Source organism: Limanda limanda, chromosome 8, assembly GCF_963576545.1.
Source record: "Limanda limanda chromosome 8, fLimLim1.1, whole genome shotgun sequence".
Lineage (NCBI taxonomy): Eukaryota > Metazoa > Chordata > Actinopteri > Pleuronectiformes > Pleuronectidae > Limanda > Limanda limanda.
This window is the reverse complement of record NC_083643.1, coordinates 13584252-13604990: the sequence shown is the minus strand read 5'-3', so window position 1 is coordinate 13604990 and position 20739 is coordinate 13584252. Positions and strand designations below refer to the sequence as shown.

Below are 20739 nucleotides of genomic sequence, written 5' to 3'. Positions count from 1 at the left end.
CAGACTAATTGATTTTCATTCGGGCTAATTAATCTCCATCCAGTTGTCAAGTGATGCAGTTTTCGACAAATGTGTTTAATAAAACGCTCCTGTGCGTAAAAGTCGTGTGCGCACAGATGACAGGTTGGGAGAAAAGGCTCCAGCAGCCTGACGCACAGCGCTGCAGCCACCAGAGGATTCAAATGGGAAAAGCTGGTTTTAAGGTCGAGCTTTGTTATTGAGAAGTGAACACACGAGCAGCTTACTCCAAATATGTCAGTGCGTAATTCCAAAAAGAGAAGAGTCCCCAAAATAGGACAACGACAGCGGTGAAGATGAGGAAGAGCGCAGTTTTTATCCTTATTGTCGTTTTACTTTGTAATACAAGTGATCGAAAAGGTGGACTCACCAGTGCTCGTGGAGGATCAGTTCTTGGAAATGGAAACGGATGATAAGACTCGCGAGGTGCGCAGCCTGGCAAAGGGGCTGAGATGGTAGACAATCCGCGCGCGCTCCCGGAAACCCCTGGCTTAACGCGTGCGCGCACAGGGTGGCTAATTCCCTGACCGATCCACATGGGAGGAGAGGAAGGTGTGATTTGTGTGTGTGTGTGTGTGTGTGTGTGTGTGTGTGTGTGTGTGTGTGTGTGTGTGTGTGTGTGTGTGTGTGTGTGTGCCCACAAGAGCTTATCTGAAACTGAACCATGCCTATACCCTCCTGTTGTCTCAATTATTGTTTATACTATAAATATATTAAATCCTTATTATTGTTATCCAGATAATAGTAAAACTATTAAATGATATCTATATAAATGTTAAGTTAGTATGATAGGCAGCAGGAAAACACCCAATTATTTCTTTATAAATAATATTAAGGGCAATTTTTTTCTATCAGCCACCTCTAAATGTTTAGTGATTTTTAAGTGCTCATCATTTAGTAAAAAGTAACAATATCCCAACATAAAAATATAAGTAGAATCCCTGAGTTGAAAAGATCACTTAAGTTGAAGCACATACTAACAACAAAATGTATGAAAAGAATAAAAAGTGAAAGTACTCAAAATGCTCAAAAACACACAATCATATCTCCATATTTCAGCTTCCCACATTTGCCACAAAGCACAGTGATGCTCTCCTTCATGCCTGCAGACAATTAAATTAACCCTAGTCTGCTTTTCTCTGGACTGTGGGAGGAAGCTGGAGAACCTGGGGAAAACCCACTGAGATGGATGGAAAACATACAAACTACACACAGCAGAAGACCTCAGCCTAACTGGGAATCAAACCTATAGGACCATTTATTGTGAGACAACCACTGCATAAAGTGCCATCCCTGGTGCTATATAAATAAGGTCATATTATTATTATTATTATTAGTAGTATTATTATAAACACTGATCTTTTTTAATGTTAAACAGCTAATCTCAGAAATCTGGAAAAACTGTCATCAATTTTAAATAACTCAAACATTTAAACAACAAACATTCCAATGCGAACATTCACATGACAACAACACACGGACAAACAAAGTGGTGCTCACAGAAACTGGCAGGTTTGTTTTATTGTGACTTGTGTTGCTGTTTTATACGGGTACATTTAACTCGGCTACACACATACCATCTGCATGTCTAATCTCTCTCTGTTTAGGTGCAGTGTTTGGACAGACAGTCGCAGGCGGTGACTGACAGGACAGTGTGGTGGCTCCTCGTGTTGTTGGCACACAGGACGGGGACTCTGAGGGGCTCTGTCTCCACGGCAGCACAGCACACACACTCCTGCTCCACAGCGGCCCTCTCCAGGGAGTACATGGCCTTGCTGCGGCATTTGCCCTGATGGACGGACAGATGGACAGCACCACAGGGAGAGAGAAACGGCGGCATGGTGAGGGACAATGTTATGATTTAAATGAACTTTGCAGGCTAATCCTCGAGGGAAGAACCTATTAATCATCTGTAAAAATATGTGTGTGCATGACTATGTGTTTGCTTAAATAAGCCTTTAGTCTTCAGGGAATGAATACGTCTAAATAAAGCCCCCCCGAGGTGACAACATGTGTGAATGTGTGTGCAGTCTCTCACCTCACAGTAGTGCAATTCGATCTGCTGCTCTGATTGGCAATCGTCCACTTTGATGAAGTTAAGAGTTCCCACTGTCCTCCGACACTCTGGCTCCGTACCTTTGCAAAATCACACACTCTAGTTAGATTCAGAGCATCTAGACGTGTCACAGTAGTCTGGTCTTGCAGAGGCCACAGCTCAACTTACACATCTCACAGCAGGTCGTTCCAATCGGGCTGACTTTCCCCTGAAAACAAACAGAGCAGCACAGAGAGTCTTTGTTAGTGTTTGTGGGCAGACACTCAGGTGGGGGTGTGGGAACACTGTGAGATGGTTGGTGAGCTCGTCGTACCCCTTCATCCAGACAGGCTTGGCGGTTAAACGGAGGACAGGTGGTCACTCTGGTCTGCTGGACGAGATCTCCTTTACTGTTTACACCACAGGTATGAACGCTGCAGCCGTCCTCCTTGGTGGTGTTCACCTGGAGGTACAGATAATAGTACAGTGTGGTTTATTATAGTACAGTACAGTAAACCATGATGTACTGGTGACAGTACAGTTTTACATTTACATTTCATTTAGCTGACGCTTTTAGCCAAAGCGACTTACAATAAGTGCATTTAACGACGAGGGTACAAACCCAGAGCAACAAGAATCAAGAAAGTACAATTTTTTTATAGTCCCTGACAGTACTGGACTGGTCTATACTATACTGAACTGTACTTTTCTATACTGTACTGCAGTATAGTACATTATACTATACAATACTACTCTATTCTATTCTATACTGTATTGTACTCAACTATATTATACCGTGCTATGCTATACAATACAATAGTATACAGTACTATACTTTAGTGCACTATACTGCGCTATACTATACTTTAACATCATGCACTATAAAGTACTCTACTATGCAATACTATATTGCACTATACTATACTATAATACACTACTGTATTGCACTGTACTGTTCAATACTACACTATACATTTAGTTTAGTTAAATGCAGCACACACCAATCAGCCAGAACATTCAAACAGGTCATTGTTTGCATGTTTTGAATGAAAGTATAACATGACATCGCATAGCATTTTTTATAGTAAACTGTAATATAGAAGAGTATATTATGATGCATGAGCCAGTCTGGATTAAATGATAAGAAGATGTTTTCTTGCAAAAGTCACTGAGTGTGACATGATGTCTGGAGGCCCCGCCCACAAAGCACCTACCTCCACAATGATCATTTTCCCATCGGGCCTCTGCAGGAAGCAGGCGGTGGGAACACAGCGGCCACAGCAGGAATCCTCCTCCTTCTGCAGAGTGTATCCCTGAAAGTGTTGCAGTTGATACCAGATGTTATTTCATATTTCAAGACATCAGAATGACATTACTGTAAATAGAAAAGATATAAACGGATATAAATAATTAACTATTTACCTCTGCGAATAGAGTGACTCAGAAAATGATGAGGTCAAAATGTAAGTATGAAGAGGGAGGAGATTTGGATGAGATGATTAGAGAATATTTGATGAAAAGGATGGACATTAGAATTTATTGGTTAGTTATGATGATAATAATCAATAATGGGGATAATGTAAAAATAAGAACGAGGGAACGATGGTTACCATGGGGCAAGTGGGACATCTGAACCGTCTGCAGGAGAGACTGTATTTATTGATAGCACCACGCTCTATCGTACAGTCACAGTGTGTGCATACATCCACCATCAGACTCTCCCCTGCCTGCACAAACACACACAGTTTCACACAATCAAGATGGATGACTGAAAGTACTATTCAGATTGTCTGAATATGAGGGTCCTGCTTCCTGCATGACTTACTCCTATCACCGTGTTGTTGAGGACACAGGCGTCCATGGGAGCTGTAGAAAGAAAACACAAATACTTTATTGCCATTTATTAAAAATGGAAAATAAACCCAAGACTTTATCAGGTCATATTCAGGGTTAGAGATAAACAAAGGTGAGAGAGCCCCCAGCTGGACAGATACTGTAACTGCAACTTCTGACTCATAAAGCCAGTACCAGATTCTATGGCTGCAGCTGTGTTTTCCAGTGTGTGTTTGTGTTCTGATCTTTGTATGCATGTGTGTTTACCACAGTGGCAGCGGGGGCAACAGTCCTGGGTGTCGCAGCGTAACTCAGTTCCCAATGGGCAGGACGGAGTGTCCATGACGGAGCAGCTGACGTTGGCGGCGGAAACAAACACGTCGTCTTTGATTTTCACACACTGATTTAACACACATTTATCATGTGTGGATTGCCACACCTCACCCACCTATAAAAAGACACAGGTGAGATTACAATCAACACTAAAATCAATACATGTTTAGATTTTTCCAATTTATAATCTAAATCCAAAGCAATTATGAGTGAGGTGCACAGGAAAAAAACACTTCTAATATGCCATAACTTGTATAAAGTATTATTTTAATGAGTTTTGCCATATATGGTATTAAAATAACTGCCTTTAACTCCAACAGGAAATTAATAAGTATATGCATATGTTATCTGTATAAGTACGATTCATTTGCACACGTACACTTCTGAGTCTTCCCCCGATTAGTGTGTCTCCTCGCATCGTTCCCCCTGGCTCCACACAGCTGGTTGGTGAGCACTTCCCACAGCACGCTCCTTGGGATGAAGTGTATGTTGAGCCCTTGAATGTACAACAAATATGTATTAATTAATGGTAGCTATAAACATAATGCATGCCTTGTTTGGTGTGGGTGGGTCCTACCCGAGGGCAGGTCCGATCGCAGACAGGCGGAGTACACTGAGCGATGTGCAGGGATGTCTCTTTGTCCTGCAGCTGGGTGCAACTGCACTTCTCACATCCCTCCTCCCATCCACTGCCCACCGGGTGAATCACCCCACCGACCACACACACCTGCAGAGACACACAACAAGAAAACAGGACAGTGTTAAACAGCAAGAGCACAGAAATGGAATTGAATGCACTGAAAGTTGAACCCAAACACACACACACACACACACACACACACACACACTCACACACACACACACACACACACACACACACACACACACACACACACACACTCATATCGTTTACATTCACACATAATAACACACATACACACACCTGGCCTCACAGAACCTCTTCCGAAGTCCTGGTCGCTACTGGTTCTTCCTCCTCTTGAACCAGACCTGAATTCTCCTCTCTGACCAACTCGTCTTTTTACACAGTGACCTCACACACACACACACACACACACACACACACACACACACACGCACACACACACACGCACACACACGCTCACCTTGTCGGGCAGGCAGCTGGTCTCTGTGCAGCCACAGTCGTTGGTTGAGGAGGATGTGATGAACCCGGGGGGGCAGGTGTGTGTGGAGTTCTGGCAGCTGCACGCACATTCAAACTCATCACAGCACGTCGTCTTTCTCACTGAGAGCTGGCGATGTGAGGGACAGGTCGGGGGGGCTCGGAGAGGGCACTCTTCCTTTTTGCAGACTGAGACAGAAAAGAGTTTTGAAGCATCATATCTAACTTAAGAGAGTTACCATGGATGAGTTCTCTCTTTTACAGAGTGTGTATATTGGAGGGTGAGTTGACAGCCTACCACATTGATGTACGGGCTGACATTCCCCCGGGTTTATCAGAACCACAGTCTGCCCGTCCTCACAGCGCGGCACTTCAGGCGGGTCACACTTCTCTCGATCGCACACTGAAAAGTCAGAGTGGTAAGGTCTTTTGAGGATGTGCATGATGAAAACAGAGCATAGGAAACTTACGCATTATCATACTTCAAAAATACTTCTTTCACTGTCCAGGTAACACAGGTCTTTTTTACTACAAGTTAATTTGTGTATTGCAAATACATTATCTGTGACTTAAACAGAGTCTACATTTTTTGCATCAAAGCTGTGATGTTTCAGTGCCGCCCTCTCTTCTGGGATTGTTGTAGTTTCACACACGCACTTTGCTCATTTTTGCATTTCATGTACTTGATGTGTTGTGTGTCCATCTGGAGGTGCCGGATTAAATCTCAGAAAGACTTGTTCAACAGAAACTGCCAGGGGCTGATGCTAGATGTGCAAATAGAAGCATTGATATAACCATAATAATCATTGTTATAATAGTATGATATATAGTGTTATTTACTTACCACACTCATACTCTGGGCAGCACTTCGATCCTATCTTCTCCTTCAGGACCTCACAGGCTCCACACACTGGATCTACACACAGACACACACAGGGACAACTCATTTGAAAGGTGTGATGCTGAAATCAGCAAAGCAAATAAATCAGGCTTTGTATAACCACGAAAACAGACACTATGAGTAAAACAATAATAAGAGGACAGGTGATTACTTCTGATGTCATTGCAGGGCCGGGCAGTGCAGTTGATGTGTTGTTGGTCCAAACACATGCAAATCAAACATGGGTTCTCATCTGGTACCCAACTCTGCATATGCTGTAAAAACAAAAGAAAACCATATTCATTTTTCATTGGTTACATTAAACACCAGGGGGCGCTCACAGCACACTTTAATAGTGCACACTTCTTTTGCTCTGTTATCACGTGTTTTTCTGTCATTAAGACGTTTGTATTATTCCCTCACATGTTCTCAATGTCATTTGTCTCACCGCATATGTGCGTCCACCTTGGTCGACACACTGGCGGCAGGCCTCTGGTGACACACACTGTCCGTGATGCAAAACCATCCCTCCAGTACAGAAACAGCCTTCAGTGGGCGTGTCCATGCAGGATGACGCGTTACCCCTGGCAACTGACCAGTCACCGCGCAATGTCTGTATGTTGTCACATGTTTGCACGCAACCTGTCATGCATGCGTTATAGTCCGTGGATCTGGGGCACGGGTATGCTACAACGTAAAACAGGGAAAAGTTTGAGGTACATATTCATATTTGACATGTGTCCGTTGTCGTGCGTGAACTGAAACATTAAAACCTCAGTGCATCAGAAAAAAAGGAGACTCACGGCAGAGGTGGTGTCTCCTCCAGTCCACACACACGCCCCTCTGTCTGCAGAGGCGTGCATAGTGCGTGATGAGCTCACACACATCTGACTCCATGCATGCCTGCTCCTCACAGTTGGCGAGGAACACCTGAACGGGAACAAGATCGTGGCACGACTGAAACACCTCCGAGCGCAGGGCCTGACATCCCATCGCTGCAGCAGGCGCACACCTCTCTAGTGCCTGCCTGGGCAGACACACACTGCCATCGGCCGCCACGGTCCAGTCGGAGGTAAAGGCTAACAGGTCGGCGGTTGAGCTGCCGTTACGTAAAGAGAGGACGCTTGCCTGATCCTCCCCACAGGCACCTGTAGGAAAGAGACAGTGTTGCACTTGTGACGGAGGCAAATAAGAGAAAGAGAAACAGGGGGAAGGTATAATTGGGTGTTGTTTGTGTTACCGCAGAGTCCAGCAGTGTGGCTGGTGGTGGAGGAACTCCGCAGCGTGATGGTGAACTCGTTGTTCTGAGGCGTGAAAGCCACGACGTAACCGTGGTCTGATTTCAGCTCCAGCATCACTCCGCCGTAACGCACCACTTCCAGACCACCGAAACGCCACGGCAGGGCCAGCTCTTCCTGGTCAATCACTGCCTACTCCAAATTAAAACACACACACACACACTTTTATAGTAATAGGGTATATTTCAGTATCAGTCCAGGTATCCAAACCACCAACACTCACACACACATACATACCGTCATGTCATCCTTCAGCAGCAGCTTATGTGCTCCGTGAATCACTTCCACTGCTTTCATGCAGACCTGATTGTAATTCCCTGCATCCTGACAAGGTCCGCTGTGGAGTTTGACCTCTGACCCCTCGCCAAGGCTTTTGCTGACAGTGAGAAGTGTGTAGGAGCACAAGCCCTCCCCGTGCAGCCTGAGTGCCACGCCGTCAAACCTCACCACGTGATTGGTGGAGCTGCCCATACACGTGCCTGTTAACACACACCAGGCAGGAACAAGAGAGTGTTCATACCGATCAGCTAAAGTGGCTAACGTGCACTTGAAATACAGTAGATGAGTTAAATTTGATTTCTAGAAACTTTAATGTAAATCTGATTTCGATGATGCACATACAGGGGCACTCCCAGTGGCAGCCGCAGGCCTCCTGGACTTTGACGGGTGTGATGTTGTTTCTGCAGGCCGGTGGCTCCAGTCGGTCACAGCTGACTTTGTGATTCTGCACAGTCACCACCCCACTGGGACGGCACAGAAGAGAGTGGCAGCCGTCCTCCAGCAGCCACGACTCACCAGGCTGTAACACACAAACAAAGATCCAGAAGCTCTGAGGACTGTTGGAGATTGCTGCATTGATGTAAGTGGTTTTCAAATTTAACACACATTACTCACCTTTCTCTGAATTCCATTATCATCCACACACACTCCTGGTGGACCAGCTGGGAAACAAAGGACAGAACATCTCTACTCATGACATCAATCGAGGTTATGGTTTCAAACCTGTCTGTTGGTTTGTCAGCAGGACGATTCAAAAAGTGTAGGTCAGATGTTACCAACCCTAGCTTAAAAGGGACTTTGGGCCTTAGCCGAGTTATGAGCTTTACTGATTTCCATTCTAGTTACAAATGTAATATCTTTGTTAAAACTACAACAGAAGAGATTGAATTATTTCTTGCCTTTAACTAGTTATGCCAAAACAATATAAATGTATGTTTGTGAGTTAGCACCTCTGCAGATCCTCTCTGTGTAACCATGGTCCAGACTCAGCAACATCAGTAGCTGATCCATGCTTTTTAGATGCAAGGTGTTGTCTTGGTTGCCATGGCGCCCGAGTACACCAAGCTCACTGCTGTCATAACTTGGTCCCACCCCGATGGGGAACACCGACACACCTGAGGGATGACACTCTGATCTGTGAACTCTGACCGAGGAGAGTGAAGGACTGAATTCTGAACAGAGGCCTCCAAAGTGCATTTCTTACTTGCGTCTCACTTACCTGCCACCAGTGCTTCATTAGCTGCCTCTTTGACATCATCGCTCGATTTGTCAGTCACCAGCATCACCACGGTCTTGGCGACGCCCACTCTTCCACCACTGCTTGGTGAGATGGACATCCGCACGGCAAACTGCAGCGCCGACCCTGCAGAGAGTCGGAATGAGCAGTTATACCACCTGCGAATTGGTGTCTGCTTTAATGTGCGTTTGTGTGTATGCTCTACCAAGTGCCGGGGCAGCGCCGGTCCTGCTTGGGATGCTCTCAACCAGGTTCAGGAGCTGGGATTTGCTCTGTTCTTCCTTCCAGGTGAGCTCTGCCGTGTTGGTGTCTCCATACTGAACCACACTCACCTGAGTGCCATTCAGACCTGCACTCAAAAACAAGGTATTAAACCACTGGATCAATGAGGGGCGGAAGATCGTAGAAGTATACACGGTATGTACCTTATGGATAGAACAGAGCATTAGGGCCATAATAAAAAACTGAAGAAAGGTGGAACTAATAACAATACTACAATACTTACAACAATGAGTCAGCTCACATAACGACGTACAGTAAAATGTGGTAGTACTTTATGTTCTAGGTGGAGCCTACCTATGTCAGCATCCTTGATGAAACCTTTCACAAACGTCTTCATGTCCTCAAACTGGTTTCCGGCCTTCAACAGGAACATCACATCTACCTGCTTCTTACACGGCACTGTGCAAAAACATATTCACAAATAAACAGTAGCTAAGGACCACGTGTCGACTGAATGATTTACATGTCTGTCTTCCATACCTGAAGGTGGCAGAGTGGAGAGTGTTGGGGGGGCCAGTGGAGGCAGTGTAGGGGACTGGGCCACCACTGTGGTGTGTATGATGTTCACGACGCGGTGAATCACGGACGTCAGATTGTTGTGGTCACTAACAATAATCGGACGATCAGGGTAACTGAACTGCATCAAGTCAATCTCTTGCAATTTTGGTCCAACTCCAATGGGATACACTTTTGTGTTGGTCCTGAAGGATGGAGGACGTGTCACCGTGTCAGTGGGGGGGTTTTCTGTCACCAGGAATACGAGCTGAGAAGGGGTGGGGCCACGTGGCGGCTTGGTGCTTGCAATGTCCTGGAAGATGGTGGCGATGGCTGCGCCTGTGTTCGTCTTGCTTCCCCCCCTCCAACGAATCTGCCTCAGTCGTTGCAGCAGCTGGGTCTTCTGCCGCCGCACCTCCCACCGACTGATCTCCACAGTGACTGTGACTGAGTATTGGATCACAGTGATGCGAACAAACTCCTCCTTTTCTGTCAGCTGTGAAATAACTTCCATCAGGAAGAGGAGCGACTTGTTAAAGTTGCCCTCACCAACCGAATCTGAGCCCTCCACTATAAACGTGACATCATGGACAGGAGAAATGGGAGGTACCGATGTGGTGGATGGAGAGGTGTTGTGGAGGTGTTGTGTGGGGTTTGGCTGCAGACCAGGAGTCAGGGTGGTGGTGGTCGTGTGTGGGCGAGTTTTACTTGTAGGGGACTTTGGCGCAGGAGCTTTCGGCTGCTCAGGCTCCAACCCCAAGGTGCAGAGGTAATCTGACAGCTCTAACAGACGATCAGGCAGCTCAGCGGTGCTGCTCAGCACGTAGGCCCTGTTGTCTGGGTTGGCCTTCGTGATTTCATTGATCTGACCCATGTCTACCCCAGGACCCAGCGCCACTGTCAGGGTGGTGATGGCTTTTCGACGGAGCATCTTGACAGTGCTGCGCATGGACCGAGGGTTAGTACTGGCAGTCAAGATGATGGCAATACGGCCGGCATGCTCGCGCTTGTTCTTATCATAGATGTTGATTACCAGATACTTGATAGCCTCATCCAAGAAAGCTGCATCTCCCCCCGTGTAACGCAGATCACGTACGGTCTTCTTAAAGAGCCATTTCTGAACCTGCAGGCGAAAACGTGATGGAAAGAGAATCAGGATGATGAGGAAACCATGTTTGGATCATCACTGTTTAATTTGAGCCAGCGAAAAGGTTATTTCCGATCTACAGGGACCAAGACACATTATTCCGCACTTTTAAGTGTATATGTAAACAAATTTTACTCTTTATTTTGTGTACAAGATTCAGTATCTACCTGCAGGTCATAAGTCTTCACGCCAGAGTGGTAAAGCAGCACTGTGGCTCGAGTGTGAGCCGAGCCCATGCGAAACCGTTCCACCGTTCCCAGTATGAACTCCTTGGCTGCCTGAAATTCCTCTTCGGTAAGAGCTTCCGAACCATCCAATAGGAACGCCAGATCCATGGCGCGGTCACACGTGCCCTCGGGCATTAAGGTGGTGAAGGGCAGGGTCGTGAAGGCGCTGTAGGTTGGTGTTGGTGTGGGAGTGGTAAACGTGGCGAGGGAGGTGCATTCTTCACAGCTGAGGGTGTTGTTGTCACAGTGACTGAAAGGAGAGAAACGTCAAACACCTGGAAACGTGCAGAGAATCGAGTGCTGCAAAACGCTGAGTGTTGTGAAGCAGCGTTACCATATTCTGCAGTGGTCTGGATCCTCATGGTTCAGAATGACCTTGTTGCCGTGGGAGATTCTCTGACCCTCGTGGATACACACCTGACACTGAGAGGGATCCACACAGCGCATGGCCACCTCGTCCAGTAGTTGGCCTGAGAAAAACGTTTGTATTTCAACGTGTCCAAATACATCAATACTGTGAGTGTTGAGTAGTTGTCGTACCTGAGGGGCAGACAGCATGGCAGCCTTCCACACATGAGAGCGAACAGTGGAGGGGATCTGGGTGCTGGCAGGTGATTGGGCAGGCAGCCCCACAAGTGTTATACCTCCACTGGCATAACTCCTCCCCTACGCCTGGGCTCCTGGGGTTCAGCTCCTCACAGCTCATGGCTAAGGAAACAAAGGGTTCAAATTAAAGCAGAATTCTGGCAAATAAATGATACTTATAAAATCTTTTGGAATCTGGCTAGTAGATCACCTCCACTGGCATTTAAATGTAATCATATGGGGCAACTTTGACAGTTTACGAAATGTCCACTAAAACACAAAAAAAAATTTTGTTGTTATTCTGGATAACAACAAATCTAACATTTGTAAATATACGGACCAGATAGAAAAAGACCATAATTCTATTAAGCCTCTGACAAATTTGGACCTAACTAAATATGTCTCTCTCTTAGTAGTAAAAACAAGTTAATTTTCTCCAATAAACAACTTTTACTATTAAAGAGTTTCAGAACATCACATTACATCTCATATGATCAAATTCATAACACAGACAAAAAAATGAAGAAGTAAAAACAAATTAAAACCTAATAATGCAAGTTAAAAATTTAAACAAAGACAACAAAGACAAAATAAGGCAACTTCCTGTTCAGTGAGCAGAACAACAAACGTGTTAAATAACAGGATGAAAAAGAGAAGTTCTTCACACTCACGGCACAGATCATTAGACCTCCAGCTGATAGCCACACCCCTCTCGGAACAAGCTTGAGCGTAGGCCGCGATGACGTCGCAGAAACACGCGCAGTCGCCCACTGACGGACAGGAGCACGCTGCCTCCACGCACATGTCCACATACGGCTCTGCATCCACCTGGAGACACACAGGAAAGGTAAAGAAAAGACCAAGAGTATGAGGAATGCACATGGTATCATGGTGATATCTAGTGTGTCTGTAATAACACTCACCTGGCTGTTGCATTCTCTAAAGGGGGGAGCTGTGATCACACGACAGGACTGCTCCACTGTTACTAACTTGACAATGTTGTCGCTGCATGGAATCGGTATCTACACAAACATGTACACACAAAGACACACACACATACACACACACACACACACATGAACATCTACGCACACCCTTCCATTGTATTATGATGACAGCAGAAATATTAAAAGTTGAACCCAAGAAGCTTAATACCTCACATTGTACAAGATTATGCATCTTATTTATATTATATATCATAATTATCTATATCAACAACTTTACTGCTGTTGTATGTTCTATGCATAGGGCGACCTGTGTTTACTATATTTAATTGTAGAACTATATTATTTTTTTGGTTGATGTCTATATTTTATTTAAAAGTATCTTTTTGCTTTGAATTTGTATATTTCCCCGTTAAACGTTTATAGATACAACTGATATGAGAATGGTACTTTGAGAATTTCGTCGTCCTTGCACAATAACAGTAAAGTTCTTGAATCTTGAATCTGAGTTCCCTAAATGTCTGAGGCTTTACCTGTGTTACATCGGCACAGCTGGGAACCACCTTCCAGGAATTTCCAAAGTGTGAGAAGTCGACCTCGAGCTGATTGTTACTGCTCATCAAGTCGTTGTTGACGTTTCCATCAAAGTTACCACACAAACCACACACCCGGCCCTACACACCATGAAAAGAATGGAGCAAAAAAGTGAATAAAGACGTTTCAACCAGTACAAACGAAAAGTGTTTTCATCCACATGTACCGTGTACGTGGCTGAGATGTGGACCAGGAGACGGGTTCCCTTGTCCCAGCTGAGGGAAATGTGCTTCCCCAGCAGCAGAGTGTAAAACTGACCAGATCTCACGATCTCCACCTGTGAGCCCTGCAGCACCGGTTTCTTCATCTTCACCTGAATGAGAGAAAGACCCAGTGATGGCCCAGTCACACTCACATGTATGCAATATATGACCACATCCATGTGTCTCTGAGTTTGTTACCTCTCCATGTTGCATTAAAATCAATCCTCCATTGTAAAAGACTGTGACGGATTTTGCACAGCGATGTCCCACAATTCCACAGGCCTCATTCTCCACCAGCACTCTGAATGAACCCTCTTCTCCATGACACATATCCTGAAAAATGATAGATTAAGAGATTAATTATGTATATTTTACAGCTATATTAACAACAGTCTTTTTCTGGATCTCTTACCTGGACCAGGACATACTGGCAGAGGCCAGGAAACGAGTACTTGTGGCCGTCGAAAGTGATGTAATGCCCCTCCCCCACCGTGCGGCACACGCCATCACACACCTTCTCTGTGCAGCGCCACTTCCTGTTCTCACACACACTGCAAAACCAAAAGTCTGTTGAGCTAGCACAGTGCAGGTATCACCCATCATAGACCCACACATGCAAGCCATTCGTTTTACCAAGTGTTGCAGTCCACAGAGATGGCCTGTCCCGATGTATATGGTCGGTTGTTATGGTAACAAGGACACTGCTCCGGTGCAATGCAGTCTCTGCGGTGACGAACCTGAAATCAATCCACTCCATCTTAGATGTTTGGTGCTTTATCTACAACACACACACACACACACACACACACACACACACACACACACACACACACACACACACACACACATACAAAGGAACCACACCACTCACTGTGCCGGGAGGACAGAGGCAGCCGGGGATGCAGGCGAGGCTGACACAGGGCAGGTCCAGGTTCTGGCAGGTCCTGGCACATTCCAGGCCTTGTTGTCCAGCATCACACTGAGCACGAAATAACGGAGGAGGGCACTGGGTTGACCGCCGCTCTGCATCAAGAAAAACAACATGTCATAGTTGAATTAGATTAAGTTAGCTTTCAATTTCTAGAAATGAAAAACTTCTTTGGGGCCCACAAGAAATGATTAACTCCGCCAAGAAGCTTGTGTTTTTGCCCCTTCCATTTATAGCATCAGGCAAAAACTACAAAACGGATTTCCACGAACATGGGCCAGGACAGATTGCAATGTTTATACGTGGATCTGGACAATCTTTTTCTTTCACATTGCTTTTTCGTGACTCTTTCACCTTCTTCCTAGAGAATAATTCATTGATCTCAATGAAGAAAGTCAAGTATATTTAGGGGAACACTATATCTATGACTGTGTGAAATTTTGTGCAGCTTGATTGTGTTTAAAGGGAGTGATAGGCCTTGTTAGTGGGTGCGAATAATTTAACTTTTTGGACAATCAGATTAAAGACAGACAGTTGTTCACTGTGTAAAAGGGTAAATCTCAAGTTAAATACAGTCAATCAAAGGAAAAATGTGACAACACAAGTCATTCAACTTATATTCAAAGGTCATAGGTCAAGTCTAATTTTACCTCTGGATGGTGCCAGGTCATCATCGTAGAAGAGGTCAGACAGCAGAGTGCTCGTTTCAGGGGAGCTACAGCGCATGGAGCCGTTCTCACAGTAGCTTCAAACAAAAAAAAGTTATTTAATATAATATCGTAATATTAGTTTCTGAAGATACACACACACAGGCACTGACCAGATACTGTTGTGATCAGCGTAGACGTCATTGGGCTGGTAGAGCTGTCCGTCATGCAGGCAGGTGCACTGGTCAGCTGTCACACATTCTCCAGTGTCGCTCAGATACGTTCCACTGGGACAGAAACAGCCCTCTTCACAGACTCTCTCCCCCTCGCATCCGGCCTCAGCCCCAGACAGGGCACCGCACGTCCGGTCACACACACTCCCACAGGCCTCATACACTCGGCCTTCAGGGCACTCCAGCTCTGACAAAACAGAACCAGGCCCGCCCCTGATTACTCATTTGTTCTCAGTTCAGTTTGTATCTGTATATACAAGTGTATACATCTTTTTGACACAAACAAGCTTTAAACCATCCTTGGAATTATGATTCTGTTCTGTATTCACTAGAGTAAATGATTTTAGCATGTGTTTAAATAGAATGACAGGCTGATATTTATGATGCTTATTTTCGTGACACTTCTCAGAGAGTCCTTCAGTTGTTTATTCAAGTAGGTCTTTCCTTGTTTGGAAGGACCTTTGACCTAGGGAATGACCTCTGACCAGCAAATGGATGGAGGTGAAGGGAAGATCCTTGACCATTGTATTTTCATCTTCATGTACAAAACACGTCCTTATTAGGAGGCCTTAGGTGGGATGACATGTTACCTGAAGTCGTGGGTGGAACTAACCTGTCTATATAATGTGTGTGAGACCACGGCTGGTCAGATCTCACTATTTGGCTTGGGTGATTTCTCCAAGTTCTAGAGCTCGTCCTGACCTGTGAAACTTCTGTGTAATAAACATTATTATACTTGTAAGTACTGGGTCCGCGTTCCTTTCCTTCACCATCAACTTCTACAACAACACAGCGACCTCTCGGCTACTCAGAATACACTTCAATACGAACAGATTTTCATGTGGATTTAACATCCTTATCTTTACAGACTCAAAGTTAAACCTTACCTAGATTATGACTGTATTATAAATTGTTCCACAAAGCTCTATTCTGTCTAAAACTGCAGTGAAACAGTCTTACAGTTACTAGTGTGTGTGCATATGCATGTTGGGAGTGAGAGTTACCACAGAGTGAAGGAGACCTCCAGTTGAGCAGCACTCCTTTTGCAGCGCAGGCAGCTGCGTAGGCAGACAGAGAAGAGCAGAGACACTCCTCGCCGTCCACACACGCGCACACGTCGTAGCGACAGAATCGCTGGAACTGAACCGGGTTCACCAGGAAGTGGCACGGACTGAACACGTCGGACATTATCACCGCACACGCCTCCTCTGCAAAACGTACTGAAAGGGGTAGGAGGGTAAGAAGAGTTTGGTTAATTTTATTGGATGACATGTGTCTGTGTTATAATAATAATCAGAAAACCATATCTCTGTAGCTTAGAATCTTAAAATCAATCCAAAATTTTTCTGGCAACCAATGAAGGAAGGTTAGAATAGGGGAGATTTGGGCTCTCCACTCGGTTTCGGACTAAAGAAATGCGAGCAGCAGTGTTCTGCACCTGCTGAAGCTGAGAAACTGAGGATAGACAAGTGCATATTAGTGAGGATACCTCTTTTGGGGTTCGTGGCACATGGATCGATCTGATGTTTGTGCAAGGATTCACAGTCTCCATTGATCCTCCAAGACTGGCCGAATGCCTGAGGAGCTGCCTCCACCAGTCCAGAACCAGACAAGAAGTCGTCACCTTGGTTACCGTTGAAGTTACCACAGAGACCACATGTCTGGCCCGCCCATCGTGGTCCCAGCTGGGGTGGTAGACAGAATTTAGTACAATTGTTTGATTCCCTTTTTTACTCATGTATTATCACCGAAATTTGTTTTTAATCTTTTAAACATTATGCACCTTTAAGAGCACCCTGCCACGCCCATCCCAGTCTAGACGCAGGTCATCTCCGAACTTGACGCGTACAGAGGACTGGACAGATCTCTGGATAAGCAGACGGCCTGTGAAATTGCACAAGACAAGTAAATTAATCGTTGAGTTCAACACATGTGGAATGTAACTCTAATCCACTCATCTACCAACATGGCGTACCATGATGCATTGGGGTCTGGATGTCCATGCTGTTTACAGAGACAACTCCGCCATGCTTCAGCTTCACTGACATGTCCTCCAGAGCGGGCAGGCTGAGCGTCACCGAGCGCGTGCACACGGCGTCCTGATCATCTGCACACTGAAACAACGACAGGTTAAAGGAAAGGCTAGTAGCAGCAAAGTGTCTGTTAAAGACAAGAAACACTGATTACCTGCACATTCTCAATGATGACAGAAAAGCCGTTCTCTGTGCAGTCTCTGGCCAGCAGATACTGACAGTGGCCAGTGAAGGTGAAGAACTTGTTGTCGAAGGTCTTGAAGTGCGACTGTCCCACCACCAAGCACTCACCTACACACAGACAGAACAGACAGAACAGAAACATATTAGAAACACAGCAAATGTATTAACCCATGGGATAAAGTGCAAATCGACTCATGGCTTGGATCTCTCTCACCAGGGCAGCCTTCGTTGGTGCATTCCCAAGAGCCGTGACGACACACGCTGCAGGAAAGAGACACACCTTAGAAACATTTTGAAAGTACCCCCCCGTGAGGTGCATGCATGGTGCCCTTCTCACCAGGTGTTGCAGTCCTGGGAGATGGTGGATCCTGGAGGGAAATGTCGTCCCATATGCACACAGGAGCACTGAGATACCTCCACACAGCGATCGCCGTCCAGGACCTTGCCCACTGAAACACAGACACACACCACATCACCACGGCTGCCAGAGAGACGGAGAGAGAGAGGAGATGCAGCGAGCGGGAGGTTACCAGGGCATGTGCAGCCGTCCACACACTCCTCCTTGCAGACCTCCTGGATGTTGAGACTGTGGCAGTTGGTGGAGCAGGACTTGGTGCATTCACTGTACTGCATCCCAATAGGACACTTGGGGACTGTTGGTGAGAAAAACACATATTATGATTACTGATGTAACTTGTTAGGTTTCTATGACCTTTTGTTGACGGACACACTTACAGCACTGGCTCGCCTCCTGCCAGCCTCGAAGCAGGACTCCATGGGCGTGGCACGTGCGGGCATACTCCAACAGGATTGGACAGTAGCAGTCTTCGCCCTCCTTCTGGTCACAGTGACACGCCTCCTCCTGACACAGTACCAGGAAGGCCTCGGCAGAGACCAGGTGGGCACAGTGCAGGAAAACACTGGAGGTCTGCAACACACTGCAGCTGGACAAAATCTATACATACACACATGCACATGCACACAAACACACACACATACACACACACACACACCGGACACATATGTACAATGTGAGGTATTGAGTTACATAAAGAGGAACTTCAACTATATTAATGTTCTGTATAAATACTGTCCTGCTTGATAAAAATATTAAACCTAAAAAAAAGACCTTTGATTGTTGTTGACTGAATAAAACTCTCATCTCGACTTTGTATCGTCCCTGTCATATCTCGTCAGCTTTAAAAAAAATCTGCAGTGGATCAGCAGTATGGCATTCAGTGAGTAGGTTTAAAGATGGCATGTATAAAAAATAAAATATTCACCAGTGGAGTCTCTCTGGTGTTGTTACAGGACTTGCTGAGCTTTGAGACACGTCGACAGGACTGCTCGGCTCCCTTCACTGCCCACGAATTTGCAAAATCATAACTGTCCTCTGTTAGGAATCCTGAAAATACACACACACACACACGCACACACACACAAATGAGTTGACAGATTTCTCCTTAATCTCATCCTACCACCACTGTTTCTCTTACCTCGTTATCTTTTCCTGTTCTAAATTGCTTCTCTTCCTGTTGCTGACCGGTGTTAACCCAAATGATTTCCTAAATTCCAGTAATAATGGAGCCTTCCTACAGTTTATTCACATAACCCTTATAGGCACAGTTAAAGACTTTTGACTCAAACCCATTTCCTCAAGTGTACCCACCCTCTTGAGCGGTGTATTCATCAGCCGGTACAGAGTTGAAGTTTCCACAGAGGCCACAGGTGCGGTTGGCGTGGTGCTTGGTCAGTGCCAGGGCGATGTTGGCTGCGTTATCAATGGTGACAGTGAAGCCAAACTCCTCACTCCAGAGCTTATGAAAGCCCAGCTCAGAGCCCACAAACACAGCGTGAGACGCATACGGCAGAGGCAGTCTGCAGAGAATGTAGACGCATATCAATCTTGGTGGATTTTTTCTGCAATAAGTCCTAAGTGAACTAAAACAAAACTGATGATTGTTGCACGACAACTTAAATATTGTATTACTCCACCTTGTTTCGCCTTGTGTGAGCCTGCCATTTACAGACAGGTGCAACTCAAAGGCGTCTCCCAGATACAGAGTGACTCCTGTTCTTCTGCCATTGACAAAATCACCTGCAGATGCACAAAATGTTGTTTTTTACCACAAGAACCTGAAACAAACAAGCCTGTACTTCGAGACTGCATAACATTAACAATGAGGGTAAATAAGATTTGAAACTATTATAATTGGTCTAAGGTACACACACTATTTTATATCAGAGTGAGTTTCCAACTCCTGCAGGATGCACAATATGAGCCACCATTAGAATTCAAATGTGCTTTGTTCTTTTAATGAATCGTCTGACTATGACTCACCCAGTAGTATGAAGGAGCGATGGTTGCAGTCTCCAGCCAGGAGGTAGCTGCAGTCTCCAGGAAACTCGTACAAAACTCCATCAAACGTGTGAACGTGGTGTCGCCCGAACAGACTACATCTCCCTGTCAGACCTGCAACACAAGCTGGGAACACAACATAAACAAATTTATATGAAACAGCTCAGATTTGTGTGCAGACGTCGAAGAAGAATTTGGACACCCTCTGATGTCACACTCACCTGCCAGATGCAGGAGAATCCAAATCCCTGGCAAACACCTCCTCATACACACCTGAAACACACACATCTCCATTATCACCTAAACCCACATAGACACCATCCTCTGATGTCCAAATATCAGCTCCTTCTCCAGCTCTCCAAACTCCAGTCAGCCCTACCTCCATGGCTCCAGATGCAGGTGATTCACAGAATTGCAAAGGAAAAGCACACAATCCACATGATAAAATATGATGCTCTTTGTCGAACAGGCAAAACGGGGAAGACGGTGAAACACTGTGACAAGCAACCCCAATGGAAACTCTATTTTATAGCAAAGAATGTGTCCACCCACAGCTATTGTTGACTTTCATTAAAAAGGTCCCTCCCCTCGCCAGGTTATGTCAAGAAGGGCAGAATATCATTCTGTCCACAGCTCGGTGCACTCAGACTGACACCATCAAAAAGCTTCGGCAGGACAATACCAGGATATGCCCACTGATCGCCTGGCCCAGTAATTAGTCTACACATGCATATCTTTGTCGGCGCCAATCCAAACAATTCTGGTGGAAAGCACACTTGCTGGAGCTATCTCACGCAACAACACTGCATTGCTGGTGCCACATGG

The 20739-nt window shown here is 45.6% G+C and overlaps 1 protein-coding gene across 2 annotated transcripts; it reads right to left on the bottom strand.

Annotated features, from left to right (window-relative positions):
• Positions 1-1508: 1508 nt before the first annotated feature.
• Positions 1509-20339, bottom strand: vwf (von Willebrand factor). Of its 2 annotated transcripts, XM_061076994.1 has the most exons (53): positions 20294-20339; positions 20136-20187; positions 19897-20040; positions 19551-19653; positions 19225-19433; positions 18839-18960; positions 18291-18510; positions 18086-18208; positions 17893-18004; positions 17770-17816; positions 17527-17663; positions 17315-17453; positions 17123-17223; positions 16829-17024; positions 16344-16559; positions 15280-15526; positions 15110-15204; positions 14403-14554; positions 14165-14268; positions 13944-14082; positions 13730-13864; positions 13495-13641; positions 13268-13408; positions 12714-12812; positions 12462-12618; positions 11746-11913; positions 11540-11675; positions 11146-11455; positions 9817-10954; positions 9631-9735; positions 9260-9403; positions 9037-9180; positions 8768-8932; positions 8433-8479; positions 8160-8337; positions 7776-8017; positions 7481-7670; positions 7044-7388; positions 6689-6927; positions 6413-6515; positions 6205-6276; positions 5659-5763; positions 5344-5549; positions 4797-4946; positions 4599-4715; positions 4154-4334; positions 3879-3919; positions 3664-3780; positions 3268-3366; positions 2388-2516; positions 2243-2282; positions 2057-2154; positions 1509-1807 (listed from the first exon to the last, which is right to left on the bottom strand). In XM_061076994.1, exons 1-53 carry the CDS (start codon positions 20297-20299, stop codon positions 1622-1624), a joined length of 8538 nt encoding a protein of 2845 aa, XP_060932977.1. In that variant the 5' UTR covers positions 20300-20339; the 3' UTR covers positions 1509-1621. The 2 variants fall into 2 exon arrangements, with proteins under 2 accessions (XP_060932977.1, XP_060932976.1); XM_061076993.1 differs by lacking the exon at positions 20294-20339 and having other exon boundaries at positions 20136-20208.
• Between the last annotated feature and the right edge of the window lie 400 nt (positions 20340-20739).

What these genes read in the sequence shown, in the direction of transcription:
- vwf (XM_061076993.1), bottom strand. Translation starts at nt 20,208, where the DNA reads ATGGAGATGTGTGTGTTTCAGGTGTGTATGAGGAGGTGTTTGCCAGGG. An exon ending in TGAAGACTTATGACCTGCAG is followed by an intron (nt 10,955 to 11,145) that starts GTAGATACTGAA and finishes TTTCGCCTGCAG; the next exon opens with GTTCAGAAATGGCTCTTTAA. An exon ending in AAGCCTGTCTGGATGAAGGG is followed by an intron (nt 2,283 to 2,387) that starts GTACGACGAGCT and finishes GTTTGTTTTCAG; the next exon opens with GGGAAAGTCAGCCCGATTGG.